The 27,244-nt window shown below is 44.2% G+C and overlaps 2 protein-coding genes across 5 annotated transcripts in view; one reads left to right on the plus strand and one right to left on the minus strand.

Moving 5' to 3' along the window:
* mprip (myosin phosphatase Rho interacting protein) overlaps positions 1 to 21,050 on the minus strand; it is a 31,258-nt gene extending 10,208 nt beyond the window's left edge. Inside the window, exons 1-16 of one of the 4 annotated variants that reach the window (XM_077000097.1) lie at positions 20,442 to 21,050; positions 20,067 to 20,220; positions 12,035 to 12,112; positions 11,808 to 11,873; positions 8,062 to 8,213; positions 7,874 to 7,958; positions 7,370 to 7,544; positions 6,630 to 7,071; positions 5,473 to 5,602; positions 4,827 to 4,934; positions 3,333 to 3,389; positions 2,546 to 2,614; positions 2,326 to 2,415; positions 1,589 to 1,698; positions 907 to 1,462; positions 674 to 811 (exon numbers count right to left, since the gene is read on the minus strand). In XM_077000097.1, coding sequence (XP_076856212.1) covers positions 674 to 811; positions 907 to 1,462; positions 1,589 to 1,698; positions 2,326 to 2,415; positions 2,546 to 2,614; positions 3,333 to 3,389; positions 4,827 to 4,934; positions 5,473 to 5,602; positions 6,630 to 7,071; positions 7,370 to 7,544; positions 7,874 to 7,958; positions 8,062 to 8,213; positions 11,808 to 11,873; positions 12,035 to 12,112; positions 20,067 to 20,189 — 2,379 coding nt within the window. In that variant the 5' untranslated portion in view covers positions 20,190 to 20,220; positions 20,442 to 21,050. Of the gene's footprint in view, positions 1 to 673; positions 812 to 906; positions 1,463 to 1,588; positions 1,699 to 2,325; positions 2,416 to 2,545; positions 2,615 to 3,332; positions 3,390 to 4,826; positions 4,935 to 5,472; positions 5,603 to 6,629; positions 7,072 to 7,369; positions 7,545 to 7,873; positions 7,959 to 8,061; positions 8,214 to 11,807; positions 11,874 to 12,034; positions 12,113 to 20,066 lie in introns of all 4 variants that reach the window. The other 3 variants (XM_077000096.1, XM_077000098.1, XM_077000099.1) reach the window with 3 other exon arrangements.
* Positions 21,051 to 21,617: 567 nt separating this feature from the next.
* On the plus strand, positions 21,618 to 26,636 carry dhrs7cb (dehydrogenase/reductase (SDR family) member 7Cb). Its single transcript, XM_077000100.1, has 7 exons — positions 21,618 to 21,776; positions 22,665 to 22,818; positions 23,594 to 23,706; positions 24,509 to 24,719; positions 24,865 to 24,957; positions 25,051 to 25,212; positions 25,512 to 26,636. The coding sequence occupies exons 2-7, from the start codon at positions 22,665 to 22,667 to the stop codon at positions 25,721 to 25,723; spliced, it is 945 nt and encodes a 314-aa protein (XP_076856215.1). The 5' UTR covers positions 21,618 to 21,776; the 3' UTR covers positions 25,724 to 26,636.
* The last annotated feature ends 608 nt before the right edge of the window (positions 26,637 to 27,244 follow it).

The following is a 27,244-nucleotide window of genomic DNA, read 5'->3' on the forward strand; positions in this document are numbered from 1 at the left end:
GTCATGCAATTTTGTAACCAATAAGCACTTTGTATGTCATCGTCACACATTTAATAGAGATATGGAAACAGGACCCTTCAGATAGATCAAATGTTTTCACACATTTGGGGGGGGGGGGTGGAAAAAGTTCAGGCTTTTAGATTTGTTTGGTTTAAATTCTCATATATATCTCTTATGTCACTAATATCCTGTATTGGAATGACAAAAAACTTGTAGCAAATATTTGAAACTCTGTCCCCAAAAAACAAAAATATGAATTATAATGTGCAAAATTAACTGAACTGTTCATTATGAAATCCCTCAGCATTTGTGAGTATACACGTATCTGGAGGGTATAGTAAAATATCATAACATTAAGCTAATATTTTGAAGCAATGTAATGGATAATGTAGCATGCAACATCAAACTAAAATTGTCATCACCTCTAAAATGTTGGGAGAAAGATGTAAATGTAGAAGCAAATAAGAATCTGTTCATTGACATGCAAAAGACTGAACATGCAAGGCATATTTCTGCAGCTTCGCAGTTGTGAAGATGGAAGGGTTGTTTTCTTTTTTCGTCAAACCGAGACATGCAAAGTCTGTTTAATGGAAATCATGGCACTCAGTTGCTGCATACAAACTTCCTGAACATCCTCTTGTACAGTTGTGACACTGAGATGCTGGGGCCTTACCGGTGAGATGTAGCCGGCGCGGACCTGCCGTTCACGCTCCAATGCCGCCTTCAGCTGGTTCTCCAGTGCAGACCGCTGCTGGTTGGAGTCTGACAGCTGCTGGTGGCACGTTTCCAACTGCGTTTTCAGTTCTTCTACCTGCAGAAGCACAACAATGCCCAAGTCAAGCACAAAGTGCCACTAAGTCCACCTGGCTGATGATTGGATTTCTATACAGGGATGACGAAGCATACCCCCTTTTTGTAACTTTCTAGTAGCTTTTCCAGCTCGGTTGTCTCTCTGCTTCTCAGCGCTGTGGACAGAGGCACCCTCCTCTCTTCTCGGATGGGGGTGTTCTCCACCTGTTGCCACTGCTGCTCGATCTCGTCCTCCACCTTCTGCTGGCGCTCCGCGGAGAGCGGGGGCGTGTTCTCGAAGCCCGCACCCACGCTCGCGCTCTCGACGTCCATCCCGCCACCGTCGATGGCGACTGGGTCTCCAGCACCGCCCCCGGTCACGCTCTCGTACCGCCGCCGCCTCTCCTCCCTCCTGCGGCTGCGCTCGGGGTCGGCCGGTGGAGCCCGGAGGGCGTCTGCCTCGTGCGCCCTCTGCTGGGCCAGGGCCTGGGCGATAGGCCGGAACTCGGCCCAGTCGAAGGTCTTGGAGCGGCCCTCACGCCGGCGCTCGCAGGCGCGGCTCCTCTTGGGCTCCCGCTCCACGGACGAGGCGTCGGAGGACGGAGAGTCGTGAGTGACGTCGGGACGTGTGAGCCTCTCGAAAGTGATACAGGAACTACGGTCATCCGCCAGGCTGTCACACACACACACACACATACATGGACTTTAGTTTCTTGTTGGATGAGTGGATGGTTAGATGGAATGCAAATACAAGGAGTTGAACGCACTCATCCCTCAGTGCTAGTAAATGTGGACTGACCTAGCAACATCGGGGGCAGTCGAGGGTCGGACATTTTTCATCACAGCCTGGATCCAGTTGCGCCGTATTCCTGCTGTCATGGCAGAGAGGGTGTGTACTCCCTCCTGGGTCTGCACAGGATCAACACAGCGCAACCAGATTAGAGGATTCAGGACACAGATGATCTCCACTGATAAGACAACTGTAAAATCACCCCCCCCCCACACACACACACACACGATAACAGATAGATAAAATAACTCCTGATAACTGCTGTTTAATTCAGTTTTTTTGGCCTAATTCTTTACATAAAACATATTTTAACATCATAAATCTGGAGGCATTTCTGAATTTACCTAGAGACTTTTAGTATTTAAATTAGGAGTGGTTAACTACATTTAAATAATAATAATAAAAATGTTTAACATCACAAGATGTTTACAAAAGACCCTAAAAATCAATGAAAACACAAATGCATACATTTGTCCTTTTATGACAAAAGGTTTACAGTGATTATTCTGAACTCACATAGCTATAAAATACCTAAAAGGCACCAAAGCATCAAGAACATTTCAGATCTTGATTATACCCCATAAAACATCTTATCGCCTTATTCCCTGGGTAATAACAAATACTCTGCCAATGGTTAGCAACACCTTTACTCTCAAAACAAACAAACAAACAAACCAGCCTTTACTAATATGAATTAGAATGATTCTGTTCCGCATTTAAAGGCACGGGAGGTGAAGCAAGCTTACATGAATTTGAAAACCATAGTTTCGCTGGGCCTGGTACTCCGTAACACTATAGCATGTACTGAGGTCAATTTCCCCATCTAGATCAGAGGCCTGTTAATAGAAAGGACACATTCAGAATAATATACAGCCAGATGAGAAAACCTAATGGCATGGCACGACAGCCTGGCAGAAAGTCTCCGCAGTCTTGCTTCACTCATTATAAATGTCAGAACATACTTACCTCTTCAGCAATCGAGTCCTTGTAATACCGTAGACTGTGGTCTGTGAGGACGAACCAGTATTTCTTCCACTGAAAAGAAAACACACAAGCTGGTAAACAGAATTAACATCACTGAATGAACATCCAGGACATGGTGTCAAATGGGCTTCAGGACTCTATCTGAAGTCCACACAGGCTTTTCAAGACATTTTACCACCTTTTAAAGACCATAAAAAAAGAGCAGAGGGACCGTAACCTTTCCACTTTCACCCATTGATGCGCAGCTATCAAAGTCCAGCCGTGCATTTTCAAAGGCTCGGCTCGACCCTTTGAGAGTGAGACGGGCAAAGCGAGGCGGCCCACTTTAAAGGACGCACGACGCAGACAAAAAGAGACTTTTCCCCGGCCAAAAGCGATGAAGTTCATTTGTTTCAGCGTATATTACAGGGAAAAGACTGAGCTTCATTTGTAAAGGCGAAAGCATAACGGCCATTAACCGTTTCACAGCCTTGGCGAGGGCCGAAAACCCCCGCGTTTAAGCTTCTGATATAACAGGTCTGTAGTCCCAAGTTCACGAGCCTAAATGTTGGCACTTAAGAGCAAAATGAACTTATAAAAGAATGAAGGCAAAGCTTCACCTTTTTTGTACATAAACAACCCCCCTTGGGTTCTTAACATGCAGAATTGTGTATTACTGCATTCTGACCATTAGGACAAGTAGCCGCAAGCCTGGTTATTGAATAGTCATAAACTTGAGCAGGTCTACCGTTCTAATGGAAGCCACAACCCCCCGTGAACGATGGCCTACCTGTCCCTGCTCATCCAGTTTCACCATCCAACCTTTCTTGAAATTCAGCAGGTCTGGCTGTGAGTAGAAAAGACAAGAGTCAGCATGCAGCTCAAAGGCCCAGGAGGAGCGATCCAGGCGGTGCAGTCTTTGCCCCTCCTGAGGTCACACGACGCTGCATGCAGCAGGAGCCTGAACACCTTTGGTTAAGAAGCCTGGTGAACAGGGAGCAGTAAACCTCTGAAACACTTGCATATTATCAACGTTTACTCACTACAGCGGATATCTGAAAGAAAAAATGAACATGTGATGAACTCTTGACGGGTGCAAGCATTTAAGGAAAGGACGGCGACCAAAGCAAACAATTCTCTGCGCGCTGTTTCCTTTAAGCTCCTGCCCAATAGGTGACATATTAAGATGTAATAGGCTTGCTCCAAAAGATTTGTGATCAGCTTCAAAGTGAAACGATTTCTATTGCGATGGCAAATGGGCAGAAACGCACACACGCGCACACTCCCACACCTACCCCGCCTACATGCATCTAGCTTTCAGTCGCTGCACTCCATAACCTGTGTGCTGAGTGTGAATAAACTTAAGTGAACCACACGGTGGACGTAAAACTCACGACAGGCATTTGCACTCTGTGCCTGGAAAAACATGGTGCAGAGTGTTTTAAAAAAAATAAAAAAGAAAGAAAGCACTCACACACACAGATTCACGTGGACAAACAGACATGTAGACGGCCACGTACAGACACGTGTCGCCAGCGCACTTGAATCCAGTTAAACCAAAGTACCAAGCACCCACTCATGACTAAGAGCACTCAGAGCCAGATGGGGAGGAGCACAGGCACGAGATGACCTGGGTGGAGGAGGGTGGTGCACTACACCCAGCAGCACACGCCGCAGGGTTAGGTCGTCTGTATTCTCACGACGATGGCGATGACAACAACAACAACAACACAAAAGAAAAAGATGACGTGACAATAACAAGGCAGCAACCTGGATGAGTCTCAGTAGTGATAACAGTGACATTTTGCACCAGAAATAAGGAATATGGAACCAAAATAGCTACTATGAAATAGCTAAGCTCGAGCTGAAATTCAAGCTAAGTGTAAAAAAACAACCACGTTTATAGGACACACCACGATGCATGTCAACACCTAAACAATGAACGCTCAGTTGACAACAGTAGTGGAAAACCTTTTCACTTTTCACTGAATCACTCTTCCCCAGCAACCGAGGGAGGAGAAGTGGGAGGAGAAGAAGAAAGCAGCAGTCCTTCTTTCCTAGAAAACACAGTTCAGCACTTCAGCAGTGCGTCCCGTTGACCTTCAAGGCTCGGACAACAACGGAGTCACTGCGAGGGCCTTCTGTCCGATTCCCTCCGCCTCCCTCCCTTGTTACACAATGTTCGCTGATAAGTTCTCCCTCTGGAAAACTGTGCTGGTCCCCTGCTGTGGCCTCGAGTTCCGGGGAGTTCCAGAGAGTTCCGGAGAGAGGTGAAAGTACTTACCGTCATGACCGACTCCGTCGTCCGGCGGTCCAGCGACTTGGCTCGTCTCAGTGGGGGCAGGGTAGAAGGGCGGAAGTCCAGGTCTTGCGCCGGGTCACTGCGCTGCTCCTTAATGCGTTCCGAGAAATACAAAAACTCAAGTCATGCCATGAGATCTGAGATCATAAAACAATATGATATGAAGCAACTCAATACAAGGCAAACCGTCTTGAAGTCCAGCTGACCTATTTTAAACTTCTGAATAACCTCGAGGCCAACCAAACGATACATATTTAAAAGCTATTTTTTGTGATGCTGTTAATTACCAATGCTGAACGCTCAAAACCAACGGAGATGACCTTTTCAGGCCATTTGCCCAACTGCCCCCATTTTCAGGGAAAGGCTAACGCGTCACACAAGATACATCACCACCAAAACGAGTCATGCAAGCACGCTCCTTTATCATAAAGCTCCATCTTGCGCATTGTTCAGAATAAACACCAACCTTGCAGTGAACCCGTACAAGTGGAAACAAAAGACAGCCATGCGAATAGGCGCAAGGCTGAATGTTCTCCAACCCGGTGTACCTGTCTGTTGGTGTTTGTTTGCGGGCGACTTCTGAGGGCCCGTGCTCCCAGAAGGGCCGTGCAAAGGCGGCGTGCTTTACCTGTCGGTGGGAGCGTCTGGTTTCGCCGCGCCCCTGCCTGGCCTCCCTGCGGCACGGCTCCTCCACCTCCATCCTCTCTGGCTGCTCCAGCTCCAGCGCCTCCAGCTTCTCAATCACATTCGACCGCCCGCTGAAGGGGGTTGTGGAGGGGGTGGGGGGGTTGGAGTTTGACGGAGTGGAGTTACAAGCCTGCCATCTTGCCGCACGACTGTGCAGAACGCTTTCAGATCAGATTGCGCACGGCATTCATGCACATCAGGTTAGTTGATCAAACATTAGTTGTAAATATCAACCAGCAATAGTACATCATGAAGGGTGTAGTAAATGCTTTGATCCTATCAAATTTCATGTTAAAACGAAGAGCGAGTCAGACAAACTTGTGAACTGGCCCTCTGTGGCTGTCTTATTTTCGGCTCCTAAGTATTAGCCTTTAATCTAGACTTTACAGATCTTTCGATTTAACCTACACAAAAAATTTAGTTTTGTGCTGACCTTAGCACACCATAATATAACAGCATCTTCTATCCTTACCCTTAGACAGGAATTTGGTTTACAAAGCACTGGCTGAAAATATTAAATTGTTCATTTTGAATTTTGACCTTATTTGGGGAATGCACAGCAGTGTCCATCGTCCTTAAAAGGAAACAAGAGAGAGGTATTTGTGTCACATGACTGCTCTCTGCATCATTGGCTGCTGGGAACGAAGTGGCACAGTTCCCATAAATTCATATTAAACCAAATGGAAGCCTTCTCTCTATTGGTCTGGGTCTGCCTTATTCAGCTCTCCTGCCTCTGTCAACGATTTTCATGAGAAGGAAAGCTGGAATGTTCTTGGTCTCGTAACAAAAAGAGGATCACGTCAGCATCTTTGAAACGCTACTCGCCAAGGCTTTTGACCTCTTGGCTGTGGGAGAGGAGAATCCCAGAAAGACGGCCCCCGCGTCCAGAGCTGAGGACCGTTTATCGCAAATGTGTTTACATCTAACATAAGCAGTGAAGAAGACAGAAACCGAGGGTGGGGACTTGCTCGGACCGGTTCACCCCTCTCAAGTCCTAATAAGGTACGTGTGGCCTCAACTCCCCTGCACTTCACGCGCGTGCCCGCCGTACGGGAGCTCCTCCTGCTGTGTGCCTGTAAAAAGGAGGTGGGTCCTCACCTCCTCTCAGGGCTGAAGAGAGGCTCCTTGTCCCGTCTCTCGGGGCTGCACAGACGGCTGCGCTTCTCCGCCTTGCGGGCCTCGCCCTCGGGGCGTCGCGTGCGAGGGAGCGCTCGGCCCGCTCCGTCAGCCACGTGGCCCTCGGTGCTGGCCACCGTGCTGCCGCTGGCGTCCGAGTCCAGGGAGCTCATGGAGCCGCTGATGTGCGAGCCGTTGGACAGCAGGCTGCTGCCCGAGGGGAAGGGGTCGCTGGGAGCCGGAGACAGGCAGCGGGGCACGCCGCCCGGATCGCCGCTGTGCCGGCTGGACGTGCTGCCTGTGGGCGACAGGAGGTCCCGCGGGGTCTGAGAGCCCAGCGGGGGGAAGGAGAACCCGCTCCGGTCCACCTCGTCACCGTTCACCGAGCCGTGGTCCGAGCCACGACCCACCGACGCATCCTCAGCTTTGGAGAGAGGGGGAGGGGTTCCACACTTACACTCAGCTCTTACTGGTCTTTCAAACAGTTCAATTAACGGGCCACTACGCATGCTTAAATCCAGAATTTGATTTTGAGGGAAATGTTGCATCACAAGAAAAAAAGGAACAAAAATCAAGTATATAATTGGTATTATAAGTGTCTAATTACCAATATTGGCACATGACAACATACCACAGCAGGTTCTCAGAGCAAGTACAGCTTATACGTGGTCAGCTCCAATTACAGTTGCATAACTGTTTTCTATGGATAAAGTCCCCCATACCTGCAGAGGGCAGCACTGAGCCCTGTGGTGCCATATCAGGGGAGGACCACGCCTGCGAGGCCTCTGCTTCTCGGCTGTGCAGTTCCTCCTGCCATATGATGGAGCTGGAGTCTGGAACCTTCTCTGCCTCAGGGATCCCTGAGCCTGTCACGGCTACCTTTGCTGGTCCAGGCTCCTGGGAGAAACAGAAGACATCATAGTCCATCTATGAAATGTTATTTGCTGTGGTCCTGAAACTCTTTTTGGCCTCTCGTATCCGAACACACATTGTAACCTCTATAGCGTGGCAGAAAAAGCAAGCAAACATTAAAATGTGCAGTGTGAAGGTAGTGCAGGACCAAGAGCCTTAACCCCAGTGTCGGCACATTTCCTAAATTATAGCAATCCAGTTCAACATGACCATCATGTAAAGCATTGGGTGCTGCCCTGAACACCTATATATATATGAAGACCTAGGTCCACTCATCTGAAGAGCCGTCTGAGCCTAAAGCCGATGGGCCTCACCTGAGTGGCTGTTGGTTCCACCTTCCGCTTCTTCTTCTGATTCTGCTTGTTGGTCCTTGGATAAATAACCAGCTGTTCACTCCACCTGGTGAGAAGAGACAGGTTCACCCACAGGGAACTGATCCATGCAGGGTCTTCACTACCACATTCCTGCTGGTGAAAACCTAGTGCTGGTAGAAGCCATGTACCCATTGATGATTTCTTTGTTATCTCCCCGGATGTAGTACTCGTGCTCAGGTGTGACGATGCACAGGGCGTTCTTCTGGCCCGTCTTGGGCTCGGCATCTATCACGTCTGTGCACAGGTTCATGTTGACAGTCCCTTGCGGTAGTGTGCTTGGCTGTGATGGGAACCAGATGGAAATTTGCTCTCATCGAATCCAAAAAGGTTCATGTCAGAAATGCAAAGCAATGCATCACAATGCGCCTGGTTTAGCAACCATACGGCTGGGACAAACAAAACCAAGCTATTATCATCAATACATTTTCATTAGTTGTGTGCGCCTATAATTCTGAATCTGTCATTTTGTCTATGCAATACAATGTACTTACTGCATGAAACACCATTCTATTACTATACCAAGACATCTGGCCAAATGACACAGTCATTAAGTACCTATAAAATCATATGTATGCCAGATGCTCTAGATTATAGTTATGTATCAACAGTGTGTAAAGTAACAGTCAAAGACAAAGGTGGTGTGTGTTGTTCATAATGAATGGAACGGCTTAACTGTACTGTAAACTCATTCCATCAAGTTATCACCAAATTGCTATGGCAATCATTGCAATGGCAACTTGCTACGGCTTAGTTTGCCAAGGTTTTGTTTTTGTATTATTTCTTTTATTAAGTACAGTTGTCAGTGTGAGTAATTGGAGGACACAGCAGGTTATAAAGCCAAACCTTGGGCTCTGCTTTAACAGATGCTGGAGCAGCACATGCATTATTTTCCTTCAAGAAAACTCATCAGCACAGAACGCGCAAAACGCAAATCTCATGCAGAACCCAAATCCATCAACGGCTTCCTGAGACGCAGACGTGGAGCTCTCGGCCGGGTCCCACCGGCCACGGCCCAAAAGACCCGCGCAGTCGTCCCGCAGCCACATCGCCTTCAAGAGCCTCACGCCATTGCTGCCCACGCTGTTATCAGACCTTCTGCAGCCTCCAGATGTTAAACAGGTGCCGTCCTTCTCCACGGTTCCTTTTATGGCCATTTTAAGTGATGCCGTTTTATTAAAAGCTGTCTGCAAACCTCAGGGACTGCCAAATATGGCAATTACAGCGTGTCACAGTTGCCGACCTCACTGGCATTTCTGTTTAGCCAGGCCAAGCAGCTCTTGGGGGTGGAGGGGGGGTTCTGGGTAATGAGACACCAACAGTGCAGGAAACGCAGAAGGATATAATAAAGGATACCACGTCACTCGGCACAAAGATCCAAGAGGCAGGAACTATGAAGGTGACAGACATTGAAATATCAGATATCATGTGGGATAACGTGCACTACCCAGCCTGTGGAACAGTCAAGCTCTCCTGTACAGTAGGCCATGATGTGTGTATGACAAAGGTCACCAGTAGGTCACGGTGAGGTGTTGGTATTCCCGAGAGAGGGGGGGCAGCTCATTAACGGAAGAAAGCAGGAACAAATGAGACTGCATTTAGGAGTAAGCGGCAGGTTCTAGTGATGTACCCGCTAAAACAGAGCCAACTGTCAGAGTAAGAGAGGGTTCTGGCACCAACACAAAGAGCACAAGTCTGCCAAGTCGGACATTCATATGTTTTACATTATCATAGGGCAGATCCCGAAACAAGCACCATATCCTCACATCCTCCTATTGTCTTTTTTTTTTTACACGATTATTTTTTTTAGAAGTGTTATGATGGAAAATTAAAAGATCCTCAATGACACACAAACTGTGGAAAGAAAATCCAAGCACTGATCATTTTGACAGCAACATCACCCCTTATATTAAAGAATGGGGACAGTTACTGTCCACTCAAAGTAGAACACATCCAACTCACTTCATTTTAAACTTATTAATTTGAATTTTAAGGGCCCAAACAAAATCTATCAAGATATTCAAGGCCGATCAGGCATGTTGGAAACTGGTGTTTGGTAGACAAACTTTTATAGCACATGTGCCACAACTTGCTGTCTCCTCAATCAAAATGCAAAAAATTGAAGGGAAATGAGTTCACGTCGCTAAAAACCCCTCTCTTTGAAACTCCTCCGAAATACTGCAGGGTAATACAACAGCAGAATTGAACTCAACGTTTGGCATCGAGTCTGGAACGCTGAGCTGAACGAGCTGCTCTCCTCAGCTCTGTTAACATCTGTTACATCAGAGAGGAGTCTGAAAGCGGCCCAGTGATGACCCTCTGCCCCTCTGTCTCTTCCACATGATTTGATTTGGGCTTTCTAAACACAGGCTTTGGTTACAGAAATAGGTACTGTGGTTGGGCCCTCGGTGGAACGAAAATCTCAGAGCATATTTTGCATTTCCATGTGGTTTTAGGGGGCTAATGTTCTAAGAGTCTAGCAACGTCACCAATAGCCCTCTTAGCAGTTTCACCAAATATGGGCATATAAGGGTGAACGCTTCTCTCAGCCTTATACTTCACATTCAGAACATCTCCATCCACCACCTAAAATAGGACCCTTCAAAACCTTTGAAAATGTTTACAGCACTCAGGCCCCATCACGCTAGGTGAAGGTATCTTCTGCCAGGTTCTGTCAGCTAAACTGACAAGTTTTGGAAACAAACTTAAAATAAGTGGTTCTAATAAAATAATTGCACGTTAAACCTTTTTGTTTGTTTAACTCTATTTAGACATGGTTAAAACTGATTAAATTTATATTTATTTTATGTGGGGAAAAAATAGTTCACAGGGAAACCCAAGCAGTTCAAGATAAAGCAAAATGAAACAAATTCAGAGTTCTCGTGTGTGAAGAGACACAGAGAACCAACTCAGAATTGATCAGTAAACACAATCACCAAATGTTCAATGCAAATGACAATAAAGTTAGTGTATTTAAAGTTTGTGTTGCCACATGCTTCAACGTGATCTCAATTTTTCTACTGGGGCTAAAAAAAAATAAATAAAAGATTTCAGTTCATACTCCTGCGTGCGAAGCAGACATTTCCCTGACCTAATTTCCAGGCCTTTCCTGAGGGCTCTGAACGCAGATGAAAAAGCCTGTCAAGACAATAGGGCTGACAGAATGGTCATGGTCTTACAATCAGAGGAAAAGCTGTAGTGCCTGGAGCCCGTCAGCCCTCCACACCAGCTGCTGAAGAGCTCCTCTTCATCTGCTCCCAGTCAACTCACAAGATAACGCGACACGAGCCAGGCAACACCCAGCACGATGCCATCTGCCCATTACCACGCACACAAACATCGCTGCAGTGTAAACCAGCAGAGCTTCACTGATAGGGGCTTACGCTCTGTATCGACAAGAGGTAGAGATCAGGGGTCCCCCCACCCCACCCCATCCGTTCGGATCTCCGCGACGGCCTGTGTGTGGGCCACGCTGTTTATATAAATCTCCGTAATCTCGGCCCTGATCGGCTAGCTCATTGGTCACCCATGTCACATTCCTGCGAGTCAAGCAGGCTGAGCGGGGCTCGTGTTGGCCACCATGGCCCGGGACGATGCTGGAGGCCACACCACATCCGCCCCTGCCCACCCCCTCCTTCGTGCATTTTAATGAGTGAAGGAGCTATAAAGGTGGCAGTAAACAGCCTCCCTCCACCCTTTTTACTGAGAAGGAAGCCATTAAGCCTGGCCTCCAAACACAGCCTTTCGAGAAAGCGCCAATCGCTGGATTCTTGTGAGGGGTGGGGTGGGGGGGACCGGCCGTGTCTGGTTATGCGGAGAAATGTTTGACAGCAGTAATGCATTTACAGAAATGACGAAGAGGTTTCCAAGTTCTTACCGACTCGTCCAAAGCGAAGCGCAAGCAGCCGTGTTCGTAGAGGACGAAGAATCTGCGCTGCCATTTCTGCGAGGAGGAACAGGGGTGTCACAAGCGGTGCTCGCCGCATTAACGTCAGGCAACACTCAGAGTCCCCAACAATACAGTCGATTACAAGCCTCTTCCACGTGCTGCATGGCTACACACGGCCATCCTGTAACCGTGCTACCTCACAGACAAATACTCACCCGGGACCTCTGCATCGGATTGTCAAAATCCGTCCCCTCAGGAGCCAAGCACAGCCAGCCTCCATAGATAGGTTTGGCCTGTGAAGACATGACAAAGATGCAAAATGTGTAAACCGCTGCCAAACAGCAACTGTTGTAAACATAAGCGGCAACCTCAAACGGAAGAATTGGGGCTGTGCCATACGGACCCTCCTCCTACAAACAAACTACAGAAAAAATCATATTGAAATTATTTTGCTATACATTGTGAAATGTCTTCCAATAAATGAAAAACAATCCCTCGATGTCGCCTACTTCCATTTGGCCTGCATCATTGTTGGCCAAAACTACGTACATTTCCCTTGACCACATGAATGCTGCGCTTCATCAAAACACCCACAGAACTCATGTGGAATGTCTGACATCGGCCAGCATACCTGCAGCACACAAAAAGTGGGATTTGTTGGAGGGGATCATTTGCCCTTGATCTGTAATATTAGCACTGAAATAAGCCAGCCTGGATAGCATGCAATGACGATCTATATATCTATGTTTTGGGCACAAAGAAGAGATGTGTGAAGATGGGGTTACAGTAACATTCATCATGGAGTAAGTATTCCCGGTCTCTGGAAAGTGCTCAACTACCCTCCCCCCCTAATGGTGGTCCATTAGGACATGATGCAGTCGATTACACAGGGGAACTAAAATGTCCTGAAACGCCTTTAAGAGCACTGAATTATTTAAAAATATCCACCATCACTACAGAGCACAGCTGTCATACATCCAACCACAGGAGGACATGATCAGCACTTAGACAACCCTCGTGCTAACACAGTAGGTCAGTCATGTGTGTGTTGAGACTTCAGAAGTGCTTCTGTGCATCCACCAATAACACACACGTTCAAGTGCAACAGATGTCAATATATAAAAGAGACATGATGCTACTTGCACACAGCTAATGGCCACTGGAATCTCATACACTCACACAAAAATGTGAGAAAACGGATCTGACCTGCTTTTAAATGAGCTAGGAGTTGAAATGGCATTCTTAGCTGACCGGCTTTTGCAGTGCAGTAGAAGGGAAGGCGTGCAGTAGAAGGGAAGGCGTGCAGTAGAAGGGACGGCGTGCAGTAGAAGGGACGGCGTGCAGTAGAAGGGAAGGCGTGCAGTAGAAGGGACGGCGTGCAGTAGAAGGGGAGGCGTGCAGTAGAAGGGACGGCGTGCAGTAGAAGGGACGGCGTGCAGTAGAAGGGACGGCGTGCAGTAGAAGGGGAGGCGTGCAGTAGAAGGGAAGGCGTGCAGTAGAAGGGACGGCGTGCAGTAGAAGGGACGGCGTGCAGTAGAAGGGACGGCGTGCAGTAGAAGGGACGGCGTGCAGTAGAAGGGAAGGCGTGCAGTAGAAGGGAAGGCGTGCAGTAGAAGGGAAGGCGTGCAGTAGAAGGGAAGGCGTGCAGTAGAAGGGACGGCGTGCAGTAGAAGGGAAGGCGTGCAGTAGAAGGGAAGGCGTGCAGTAGAAGGGACGGCGTGCAGTAGAAGGGAAGGCGTGCAGTAGAAGGGACGGCGTGCAGTAGAAGGGAAGGCGTGCAGTAGAAGGGAAGGCGTGCAGTAGAAGGGAAGGCGTGCAGTAGAAGGGAAGGCGTGCAGTAGAAGGGAAGGCGTGCAGTAGAAGGGAAGGCGTGCAGTCTTCTACACTGGGAATTCTTTTTTTTTTTGCCTTTCTTTCCCCACGAAATGTTGAGGAAGTTGTTATTTCAGCTGACAGTGCAAAGGGGTGATGAGTGATTTAGTAAAGCCATCATGAAGCACAGGCTGCTGAGATCCAGAAAAAGAACAGTGACCTTCCTCTTTTAAGGAGGTGGAATACCAACAACAACAACAACAACTAATCCCAACAACAATAAACAACAACAAAAACAATGTACAACTGTGCTGTACATGAGGCAGGCGTGTCACAGGGCTAAAGTGGGGGGCGGGGTCAACAGGGCCAGTGTGTGGCGTACGCCCCAGCACCATCCTCCCTGCTTCCTCCATACAGCTCCTCTCTAACCCCGCTGCCCTCCTGCCGGCATGAGGTTTAACTTCCAATTTCCCAGCATGCCACTTCATCCCAACATCCCTCTCACACCTGGACGCACCCACTGGGTCTTGTCGGCCCAGGAAGCGCCCCACTCCCCGACCCCCTGAGACACATCCCCCGCTTCAGCCCTGCCACCCCCCCCCCCCCCCCAAATAACAAACTCTCCCCCTTCCAGTGCGCGCCGCTGCCTCTGAAGTGGAAGCGACCTTTGGGAAACTCCAGTTTCCCGACCCACACTTCCTGTCACAAGCCCCCCCCCTCCCCCACATGGAGCCCTCGCCTTCCACACCCCGCGCTCAGGCTCCCTCAAGCTGATGGGAGGGCTGCAGATAAACAAAGCAGACATTTTCCTACAAGGGAAAGCTGAACAGTGTTGTATGTGCTGGCTTTAACTGTTGTTCACTCCAACATACACACTTAAACTTGGTAGAACATATCTTGTTCTTTTCACCTAATTTTAAAGATGCAGGGTTGAATGTCAAAGTCAGAGTAGCCTTTTATTGCTAATATGAAAAACTGATGTACATTTTTGGTATCCTTTTCAAATCCAGGCTTCTAGTGAACATGGTACTTTATTTAGGGTGTCATGTTGTAATACGCATGGCATTACCAAAACACAATTAACAGACAATGATCTCCACTTACATATTTTTTCACCTAGAGTACAAGTGGCAAACACCGCATAACAGGGTCTCCAGTTTATTAGCAATGTCAGAAAAAAATCTGTAATTACCAGTGATGTATCTGAATTCATCCATTTATGCAATGGGAGGGGAAAGGTAAGGACATGTGTCTACATGTCGAATGGACTTCATCAAAAAGGCAAATACTCTCAAGTCTATAGCAAGAAGAAAGCGCCCGTGGTCAGACTGGCAGGCCGGCCCCGCGTGAATGCCCTTCCTCATCACTCTTCTGAGGCAGCACACCAGATCCACACTCCTATTCACCACCTCTAGATCAGATGTGCCATGAGATGAGTTACAGGGCCAGCACAGGTGCTCATGAACTAAAAGACCATGAATCAAAAACGAATGTATTAATGGCGTAGAGCTAAGACAGCTGGACTCAGTTCCTTCCCCTATAGTTACTTTGGGGGAACGGAAACCTTGCTGACTCCAATACCGATCGCATCGTTACTCAAAATGATCATTACTGGCTTTGCGAAAATCGCACTGCCCTGACTGTTTCAACACCGACAATCCTGAGGGATTTTTTTTGGCCTATTCACATTATGTTGGGTTGCCAAAACAGTAGGAGACACAAACAAGACAAATTACCTGTATAACACTTTTCATCCACTGTTTCAACACCCCAGATGGCACTGGGGTGATTTCCAATTGAGAGGAGTGTGTGAAGTTCACAGCAGATATTTGTGAAGTTCACAGCAGATATTTCTTTTCAACCACTAAAGGTTGATATTGAAGTTTTCGTTTCTGTTACAGCCTGTTTACAAGATGTATGCAGTTCAAAAGATATTTTCAACAGTTATGCAACAGTTTTACTGCTCACATGAATGAATGTGCAACACTTTGGCCACAGAAGAGGAATGTAATAGTGAAAGCTTAGAAAATCTTGTGTGTTCATGTGCATCAGGACTCCACAAATCGATCTTAAGGAGGTGGACTTTCACGGTGTCCCTAGCTTTTTGCTAACTACGGCTTAGCCTGCGGGTGGCTGTAGCTCTTATTAAACAGTATATGAGATGATGTCACATGAAATTGCAACCCACAAGGCTTAGTGTCTCATTGAAACTACATTACCACATAGACAGTACCTGGAGCAAGCTATCTATCTAAGAACTTTGTGTGTACCATTATGTTGGGCTTGCCAAGATGTTGTGTATGTGTTTATACACATTACATACAGTACATTTGCAACATAAGGCATTTTACTAATGGACATTGATGACAATAACAATGCAAGTTTGTTGTTTGTTTGTTGCTCACCAGTTGTTGCTATGGCATTAACAATATTAGGAAACTTAAGGAAAAATAAAGGAGGGGTGGGTGTTGGCATGATCTTGGAACCTCATAGAATGGATGTTATGATTTAAACATCTGCTTTTTTTAACAGTGAACAGGAACTAGCTGAACCTCTTACATCATCACAGATTTTGCTACAGTAGCTGATGAAGGAGCTGTCTGAAATGTTGCTACTTTAGAAACATTCTGTACTACAGTGATTTCTTTACTTTAATCTACTTCACTCACACACACACACACACTTTCCCCAGAGTGCGATTAGCTGCCTTTTGGCCAAATATCAGGCTGCTTGGTTACCCAAGTTAACTGCTATTGAGAGAACACCCTACAGCCAGGTGTGATTAAAAATCGAAAACACTGGTGAAGAAGCAGAAGAGACAAAGATATGTTTGCTTGCTTTTCTTAAGGAAGACTCCTGTTCAATAGGCCAACTTTAGCCCCTCTGTACCGGAGACATTTAGCACAATTACAGGTCTCCACCCTAACAGGGGGTCAGAGGTGGGCTGTGCTTCGTAAGCCCCACAACCTAGTTTAAACGTTTTTGGAGAATTAAGACAAAATCATGTGCGACATCACTGCGTAGGCAGCAACAAGAACATAGGAGAGAAGCCCATAGAATGTGTTTGGAATTGGTCTCCCATTGCTCGTTGATTTGAGAAGTTAATGTTAAACACAGCAGACATTGTTTAAAAAAGTACCTTTTCCACCTCCGGCAAATATTCTGTCAGTGAATTTCAGTTATTGTTGCTTTGCCATTGCAGTTTTTCCTTGTTGACTATGTTTTGCCACTACTGCCTTGATACTAGGGGTTGTTAATTGTTAACTGGTGTTCAATTACCCAAGCAACAAAATCCCAATGGGAAATCATACTTATTAGGTTTGTCTGTTAAACAGCTGGCTTTATGTAACATTATAGCATTAGAGTATCACGTCAAATTCTCATTACTGTAAATATGCTTTGAGCAATATAGGTATAATTACATAAATATGTCTGGCCACCATGAGCTATAGCTATTGAACATGGGCCAAGAGGCTTCTACAGCAATTGAAAATCACACTAATACTTCACCACCACCAAAAAACACCCTGTGCGTACACAACGCATAAAACCATACAAACATACCTCCTCACATATCAATGTCATACATAGACATACAAAGTGCAAACACTACAATGGGTCATCATTTTTGTCACCAATCTTTCACCAATAGCTAGGTAGTCCCTCACAGTTTGCATCTCCAGAAGACACGCACTTTCAAAGTGCCTCAAACATTCACCCTTTTTGCCCTGCAGAAAAATTCCCCAAACAGGGAGTGACTGTGTCCAATTTCAGCTACGCATGCATATAAATTCGATGTTTACAATGGCAGCAGGTGAAGCTGAATCAGACAGGATTCTACTGAACAGTTCAGATAAAGCCGCTTTCATGCTACAAGATGTTGAAGCAACTGGCTCCAGAGATACAACCGATAAATCGACGGTCCTGACCTTGGTTAACAGTCGCGTTCTAAGATAAATTCTATTTGAAGTTCGTTTTTATAGAGCATGACTTGATATTATTAAAAAGACAAACTAGCTGCAGGTATTTTGCAAAAATGCCCAAGAACGGCAGCTGATATAAAAATGTTTAGGCTAATATCTAGACCACAATACATCTGTCTACTAGACTGCATGTACTCTTGATATTTTTTGCATATTCCATTGATTTCAAAATAACTTCTTATGATACATCCTCTCTGCAGGGCTTCATGCGGACAGGCATCCTCTTCCTGTGGCTGTTTTACTTTAATCCAGGGGGAGCCCACATCCATCTGCTTGCACTGTAGCTCATCACAAAAGGAAAAAAAGCTTGAAAGGCTAGAAAACAGCTGCACAAACACAAACATCAAAATCACGGCACTTCACGTAAATGCATTATACTATAGAGTTATGGTATTTGGAATTTCTTCGCAGGTTAGCGCAGGATAAAAAAAAGGTTTGCTTGTCACAATTTGATTTTCAGAACTTGGCAAACCAACTCAGCAACAAATAAATTACCTTTAGATGAAGCATGACGCAAGCTTCAGACAAACCTTTATTAGGCAAAGTACAGTACTGATTAGAATAATGGAGTTGGGTTGGAGGAATTTATCTTTATTGTTCTAGACAAGAACAAAGACGTGATTTTCAAAATAAGTGTAGGGAAAACTGTAGCTAAAGACTATTTGGCTAACCTGTTGTTAGCAAGGTAACAAATGTTTAATAGACCTTCGGTGAGTAACTGCTAAACATTTTGCCAATAGGCATATATCCATATTAATGGCTAGCAAAGTTACGCCGTCAGAAATCACGATAGTGACTTGCAAACAAACAATGACGTAAGCTTTTAAGAAAGCATTACTTGGTTTCTGCTTAAAAGAAAATTAATTGGAAACAGACTAACAAAACATGTGTTCTGTGTAACTCAATAGATTTAACAAGACACCCCCCACACACACCATATCATTTATTTCCAGTGCTTCATTAACTTTTGATTTCACTGAAAGATACACACTTTGTGCCAGCTATGTGTTACAAGCCTGACTTTGGCTCTGTGTGAAGTCTCATGGTACATCTTAGCTGTGGTACAACTGTTGGCATTACATGATCTTTACAGCGATTGCAGAGTGATGTAATGCTCATGATGTCTCATGGATCAAGCACAGCAAGGGTTAACAACTGTTAATCACACACAGTCATCCCCACATGTGTAGTGCAAGATGCTGACGTTGCTGTAGGGATTCACCTCTGCTCAAAGGACTGTCTGGGTAGAGTGTGGGATCAATTTAAAAAATGTAACTGGTCTTGATGTTTTAAAGCCTCCTCATTCACAAATCCCAAGTGTTGAATGGTTAATGTCTTCAAGTAGTCCATTTTGCATGGTGGACGTTTTTAAAAGCATGCAAGATAATCTGAAATGCTCTTAAGTAGGAAAGAGGCACTAAAGCTGTATGACCAATTAAGGTCTAAAATTCAGCAGTAGAGACCACTATGGTGTGACTGCAAAGTCATGGAACATCTGACATAAATCCATGAAATGTTTTCTTTGGTGTATCTCGATCACTGAAGAACTTGGCAGAGACACCATTACACTTAAATCCCTTAACTACACATACGACAGGCAAGATATTCAGTGAATGGCTATACAAAATGGTTGTAAAATGGTTGTAACTTGTGTTTACGAACAAAGGGTGATCAGATTACTAAAAGAGACAAATTTACAAGAGGCTGTTGATCTAGTGAAAGATAAACACCAGCTAAAGAAACAAAAAATACATAATTCTATGAAGAAAAAATCATTAGAATGGTACAGGACAAAATGAGACTGTAAATGATTTTAGTAGCTATAATTTAAAAAGACTTTTTATGAGAAAAAAGGGGCTGAATAACTTCAGAACCAAAACTATAGAAAAGTGTGTCATATCATGAAGGCTTCCACAACAGCAGCAGCTGTGTATGGGCAGAGTCTCTAAATACCAAATGAGCAATATTCTCTTTGCTGAAGTTCTGAACTTTTTCCACAATTCCTGTTTGACACGCCTTTAACACGAGAGAACCAGAAAGCATAATTGTCATGAAATGTACTCTAAATCTTCCTGTATGGTAGACAAAAATCACCAATTAAACTTTGGCGAAAAAATAATTTTGATAACTTACTGTTTGTCATTTCACTATAAAGGAATTAACATAATGAAAAGATAAAAATAAAACAAACCAAAATACATGAGATAGGCTCGTTCGTAATCATGTTATAAATTTCAACTGCACATCAACTGTCACCAGCTAAGAATAGGTGGATGACTACCATTCAAGAAATTCAGTAGTCCCAGTGTCTGGGATATTCTTAAATCTACGCATCAAACTTTGAAATCTTGTTCAGTGTAATTTTACAATTGAATTTATTACTTTCGAACTAACTTGTGAAGTGAATAAAACACAAATGACGGGCAATCATAGCTTTGACAACACTGTTTACCTGATTCAGGTCTTGGTCGGTCAGAAGATGCAGCTCCCGGGGTTTGAAGCAGTTCTGACATTTGCTTTTGTTGAAAATATTCGCTTGGAATTTTCTACAAGAATTCTCCTTTGCAGTAGACATTGTATTCCGCTACAAATAGCTCGACAGCTATCTAAAGTACCAAATTGGACAACTCAAATCAAGAGAATAATCACTTTAACCTCACTTGACTATCCAAAACATGATCCAAAGCAGTTTAATGCTAGATCCAACTAAATATATCTTTTTAAATCTCGTTAAGAAATCCAAAGTTTAAAAAATTAATATGTATATATATGTTTAAATCTGACCTTAGATATAAACAGAGAGCTAGCTAGCCAGCACGCTAGCTACCTTTAGGCTGATGAAGGCTGTTCAGTCCATGGCCTGCATTCACAAAGCCAACAGAGAGATTAACAAGCCAGTTTGGTTGTAATCAATACTGTTACTGTGCAAGCAGTAAACAAAACAGTCGCACAATTGCTTCGGGTGTTCAACCATCAGCCGAAGATATAGTATCTGTGTTGTGATACATAAAATCCCATTTGTAAGGAAAAAAACCCAAAAAAACACGACGAAAGATGAGGTAGCCCGATTTTTAATTCCTATCGTAGCAAATCCCTTTTGCTAGCTAGCTTCGAAGTTGAACGCCGCTCCTTTGCTAGCTGGCGAGCTAGCGACCTCGTTAGCCGACAAGCTAATGAAATCTCTCCTCGTAGTTGCCTAGTAGCGATTTGCCAATCCCAACATCCCGCTCCGGTGCCGTTTTAGCCGCCGCCGCAACCGCATGTTTTCCAACTCAAACGTTACGGTTTCGGCATAACGTTGTAACCGAAGCCAAACGCAGAGAGCCAGGTACATCCGTTTCTAGCGTTCCCACGGCTAACGAGCGACGTGCCTGGATATGTTTTCTCCCCTCTTTAGGTTAGAGATCTCTCCCAATGGAGGGAGGTCGCAAGCTCACAGATTCATGTTGGAATTCTATATCATCTCGCGAGATTGTTCTGCAACGCCGCCCCACCAAACGGCTTGTGCTGAAACAATTTGTGTCAGTTAGAAATGTCCACGGCAAACGAGAATGAGTTATAAGATCAAAAATGACCATATAAAATAGCCTATTTCTGCCATTATGTTCTAGGAAACTTAACATGCTTTACTGTCGCATTGCATTTCTGGAACTGTAACAAGCACAACATTATTGCCTTTATTTATGGACTAAAAATGGAGCCGTCTTTGCCTTCTGAGGCTAGCTACACAAAATCACATGGGACACGACAGACAGTATTTATTGTTATTATTTATTGTTTGAGATATTAAATTGGGCAAGGGGCTCACTCATTGCTTTGTGCTGTGCAGATGGGCATTTGTGTCTTCATTCAATAAACTCAGCCTTCTGCACTAGGTGTCATTTGTCCTTTTGAATCTTTTGAATGGCTGTCATTCACATGCCTAAGCTACTGTGCACAGCTCCATAATAACACAGATGAAAAATCACCGACTCAGCCACATGCTATTAAAAGACCCTGAACCCTGACTAGCTGTCCCTGAGAGTGAGAGATAGAGAGAGAGGGAGAGAGGTAGAGGGTCTGGGGTCTCTGAATGGACGAGGACGGGAAACGGGTTCAAGCTGGTTAACTAACTGGAAAACAACAGACTTTTCCATTGGAGGCTTAACTCTTTACACACACTGTAAGTGAACTGAAATGAGACAGATTGCAGCTCACTGTTTCTGTTTGTATGTGTGTTCAGCAAGTGGAACTGAAGCTCTGTCACCGTTGTTCTGCCTGTGGGTGCATTTCATGATAAGCAGACACTTCAAACTCTTGGTTTGTCTGAACAGTTTTGATGAAAATAATGCAGGACTTTGACGAAATGCTTAAGATACTTCAAAAGAATAAATTAATTACTCGTGGTGGTATTTCAGTTCTCTCTTTCAATATATAATGTAAGTGTCCTTCAGAAGCTAAACACAACATGGCATTTGACAGTGGTATAGCCTTGAGCAATATATATTTAGAACTTCTCAGCTACACTTGGAAATAATGACAGCTGTGCTATCAGACATATACAGTCGTATACCTAGATAAAAGAGCAATGTGTTCTAAGATAAATCTAGTTTGAATGATTGCTAATCAGATCATTGTCTATGATTGTGTTGCTTTTGCCTGTTTTAATAAACTACTGATTAGATTACAGCTCACCTACAACACATAGATTCACAGAAGCTTTTCTTACAACAATGCTGCATGTTTGTTATATATAATCTTTTAAATATCTCAAATGTCATATTTCATGCAAAATGTGTCATACTCAAATTTGCCATATGTTGTGATAAAATCAGGGAGGAGAGTGAGGAAAGTTTGACAAATTATGCACAAAATAATATTAAAATAAATATATTTTAAATTACCTTATTCTTTTTGTGTGCCCATATGTGTTTTATTTTACTTGGAAAATCTTATATATAAAGTTTATAACTTACAAGGTTATATATTATTACATAATATTCATTATACATTATATTATTACATCATATTTTCCTGTACTCCCCCCCCCCCCCCCTCTGATAATTTGAAGATGGGTCTCCCATCTGTGATGGTATTGCCCCTGCTGGTGGTGGTTTTTGCTGGGATCTACTACCTTTACAATGAGGTCATCCAGTTCATGTCCAAGTCTATAGTACGGAACAAAGTGGTGGTGATTACAGATGCTGTGTCTGGAATGGGAAGTGGTAAGGCAACTAAGAAATGGAATTTTCTCTTCACAATAAAGTTTTTAACATGCACATTGTGTCTCCCTGTGTAGGCTTAGAAGTGTGTACGTGTATATTTAGTTTCATAGAACCTGTGCAATATTTGCTGTACAGAAAGTAACAAAATGTACCCAATGGATAAGCAGGAACATAAATTACTGTATAACGGGTTTATGAATTTCTTTAAACTATTTGTGATAAACAAATGACTTCTGACTTGCCATAAGATAGTTTCGATAAATAATATAAATTATAATGTGTGTGTGTGTGTGTGTATATATCTCAACTATAATAACACAAAGTCATTGTTTTCCAGAAATCAGATAAACTCTCAAACTCAGGTTTTATAGTGCACACAAATCATGACATTTAGCCTTTTCATTTATGGACAGGGCATTTTTGAATATACAAAGGAAAAAATAGTTAACAGTTAGTATAATGTATTCTATCTATAGCAACATAAAGAATATAACTAGTCAGACTGAGTAGTTAAAGTCCCGTAAAGCCATTTTGTAATGACAATATGAGGATGGTTTTGCATCTTGAAAGTATATAGCATACACATTCTCACTGATGCAAATTGACATTATAACTGGATAGATGAAACTGAATTTAATGGTAAAATATTAAATACTGCATTACTAAATATTTTAAACTCTATTCCTCCATGTCTTAAAGGGTGCCTAATATTTTCTGACCTCTCTCTCTCTCTCTCTCTCTCTCTCTCTCTCTCCCTCTTTGTCCCTCTTTCCAGAGTGTGCCAGGCTGCTTCATGAAGGTGGTGCACGGTTGGTGCTGTGTGGACCCAGTTGGGACAAGCTGGAGTCTCTGTGTGACTCCCTGAGCAGTGACTCAGACCCCAGCAAAGTAGGTGAAGACGATTTCAGAGAGCCCATATGGACTCTAGTCCTGATGTCACATTTTTGAGTTTGATGTCTATATTTGTAGCCGGTAAAAGGCAGGAAGGCTTTGAGTGTCCTGCCCATTCCTAATTTTATTTTACTTTTGAGGTCATAAATGCTTATGTTCAATCTCTGCCATATTTACCGTTTCCTTCTCTGTGTTGCACAATAGCAGGAAGTCCTATCTGACAGTTAGATGTCTACTGGTATTTTACGTATTCCAGGACTCTCTGCAATCACTATATAGCTTTAAGATATGATAGCTTTATATATCTTTAGGATTCCCATTTTCCTAAGTTCAACAAAGATGTCTGGATGGACTGGAATTTTAGTGTGGAACAAAGTTTGGTGAAATTAGATTCCTAATATGATAAAATATCATACTATACAAAATTTAGATTGGTGTTCAAACAACAACAAAAAGATTTTTCTAGCTTGGTGGTGCAAATCCAGCCTCACATACCTTTAGTTGGAAACTGCCAAGACTCTTTTGCTGCAAGTAATTTTAATAATTTGTTATTCTATGTTCTAAAACTTCCATATTTATCTAAAATATGTCCGGTTATGTGATATCCACAAATTATTATGCTCATCTGAGCACTTAAAATATGAATACCACACACCCAAGCCAAGGTTTTCCATGAAATGTCAGTCCACTGCTCCATTTTCCTCTGTGTATGGGGCTCATTACGACTCATTCCCACCATTACAATGGCTTGTGGTTTCCATTCCCCTGATCTGGGTGCTATCTGCTCTTCCTGTTCAAGACCTTCACACCCAAGCTGGTGCTGCTGGACTTCAGTGATATCGACAGCATGTCAGATGTGATCACAGAGATTGGGGAGTGCTATGGGTGTGTGGATGTCCTGATATGTAATGGCAGTATGAAGGTCAAAGCACCAGTGCAGACTCTGTCACTGGAGATGGACAAAACGGTCATGGACGTCAACTACTTTGGGCCCATCACTTTGGCAAAGGGTATGATTGTTCTCGAAGATCTTCTATAAAAATTAAAATGAGGAACTTAGCATAAGGCAACATTTTATAATGATGCACTAAATGCAGTTGTATTCAGATCAGGTGAGTTTATCACTGTTAAAACGATGTTTTAATTGAACGGTAGGTATCCTGCCGTTAATGATTGCCCGGAGAACAGGTCACTTCGTACTTGTCAACAGTATCCAAGGAAGACTTGCTGTCCCATTCCGCACCTCTTGTAAGATTTGAACATCTTGTCATAGTGTTAGCATGGCACACAAGTTTTTCAGACAAGTACGTTTTACTTCTTTTTGTACTGCATGTGTTTGAGATGCCGCCTCCAAGCATGCAGTGCAGGCCTTCTTCGACTGTCTGAGAGCTGAGGTGGAGGAGTACGGCATCTCCGTCAGCACCATCAGCCACACCTTCATCAACGCTGCTGACCCAAGCCCAGCCCCTTCCGACCCTCAGCCTACCAACGCCCTGTGGACATGTGAGTAATTACACACCAGCACACGAAAACATGCCAGCAACTTGGATGATGCAACCACTCCGGTCGCATTTCTCCAAACCCGCACACGCAGGTTCCTCTGCACACCTGTGAAAAATAGGCCAGACTAGACGATCTCGCAGGAGGCTCTCACGCCTGACAGACGACACATGAGCTCCTGCAAAAACAAGACGACCACAGCACAGTTAGCCCCTGTTAGGGAAAATGGGCTTAACTATTCTCAGACATTTTAACCCCTGCCTCACCAGCGTTGTCGTTTGTGATCATGTCTCCGCCCCTAGACATTCTGAACAAGCTGACCACTCACGGCGTGAGCCCCAAGCACCTGGCTGATGAGATAGTGAGGGTGGTGAACCGGCAGAGGCGCGAGGTTCTCCTGGCCCATCCCATCCCTTGGACGGCCCTCTACATCCGATCGTTCCTCCCCAGTGTCTTCTTTGCCGTGGTGGCTGCTGGGGTGAAGGACAGCACCATGGATGAGCAGCTGAAGTAAACCCACACGAGAGATGGAAGTGAAGGGCATAGTGACATGCAGGCTTCATCTAGCAGGCTCGCTGTCAAACCATGTTTCTAGTCAGACCTCTTTCATGGCAGAAAAAAGAAGTTGTCACATTTTGTTATACAGCTTTACTGAGGTGCTGAGTCTTTTTTTTTTTGGAGGAAGCTTCGAAGTCTTTGACCCATTTACAGTGAGCTTTTTAATCTTGTAGGACAACAAAACAAAACAACTACTCCTTGCCCTAGATTTGATGTTGTGTCCCTTTCAAGTAATTTCAGTAACAAAACATTGCAATCATGTGCTAGCATATGTAAATGTTGTTTGTTACTATCTTTAGACATTAAGAAAAGTAAAATCCAATTATATTATTTTCCAATTTCTTCTTCTTCTTCTTCTTCTTCATTTCTTCTTTTTCTTCATCATTTCTTCTTTCTTCTTCTCCTCTGTGATCACAGGAGGTGAAATATGAACGGCCTTAAATCTGTTTTTAAACGGTGCTTTGTTTCTTAATATCAATTGAAATTGTGCATCTTAAGATACTCTGTATGCAAACTTCTCTCTTTTTAACTCTCTGATACACAGATACACACTCATAACATTATTTTATCTAGTTGTCCTCAAATGCTGCAGTAGGACACGTTGACTTACTTTAGGCGCGTAGTACTTCTCAGTGAGACCGCCAAGGGTCTAATAACGCCACCACACTTAAAAAAGGCCCATCGTTCTAAACGTCCTGCAGATGGCGCTAGTGGACCTTTATTCATTTAGAGAAGGTCGAATCTATGCCAAATGTGCTTTGTTCAGCTTACAACCTATAAGCAGTTTTAAACAGTAGTCTCTATAATTTACTTCATGTTAGTCGTTTTTACTTATGTCTTATTCACGCAATAAAACGCGGTAAGCAGGACTGATGTGTTCAATTCTATGTATAATGGTGAAGATCAGTATGATGACACAAACTTTTTCATGGAACTTCATCTACCTTCTCTCACATTACTCTAATTCTTCAGTAATTTAATGTGATAATAAGAAAACTGTTTAATTGCCTATTTCCCTATAATTGTTGTCTACATAATTACATTCAGTACCTCTCTCTCTCTCTCTCTCTCTCTCACACACACACACACACACACACGCACACGCACACGGGGTGGGGTGGGCGGTGATCACCTTTTTCAGGAGCTTGTTCAAACACAACCAAGTTGCTATCCTGCAAGCCTTAATCAATACTATGGTTTTAAGTTTATAATATTAATCAGTGTAGTTCTAGATTCTCATTGTAAGACCACACAACACGTGCTTTGCAAAGGCCATGTGAGGATGCAAATTCAACGTTCCGAGTCTAAACGCAATCCCTCGTGCAAGACCCTGGCCAGAATATCGACGCCGCAGCGCTGATCTTATAGGGCGTCTCAACGGTAGCTTGCTGAGCTCTCCGCTTGAGCTCGGGTTCGTACTCTCACGTTCCCCCGCTGCAGTCTAATGAACACTGTCTGTTATGTTGTTATGTAAATT

Source organism: Brachyhypopomus gauderio, chromosome 3 (assembly GCF_052324685.1).
Source record: "Brachyhypopomus gauderio isolate BG-103 chromosome 3, BGAUD_0.2, whole genome shotgun sequence".
In the NCBI taxonomy this organism is placed as follows: Eukaryota; Metazoa; Chordata; class Actinopteri; order Gymnotiformes; family Hypopomidae; genus Brachyhypopomus; species Brachyhypopomus gauderio.

Coding starts and splice junctions, on each gene's coding strand:
- dhrs7cb (XM_077000100.1), top strand. CDS start 22,665: ATGGGTCTCCCATCTGTGATGGTATTGCCCCTGCTGGTGGTGGTTTTT. Junction 22,819..23,593: donor TGTGTCTGGAATGGGAAGTG/GTAAGGCAACTA, acceptor CCCTCTTTCCAG/AGTGTGCCAGGCTGCTTCAT. Junction 24,958..25,050: donor TGTCCCATTCCGCACCTCTT/GTAAGATTTGAA, acceptor CATGTGTTTGAG/ATGCCGCCTCCAAGCATGCA.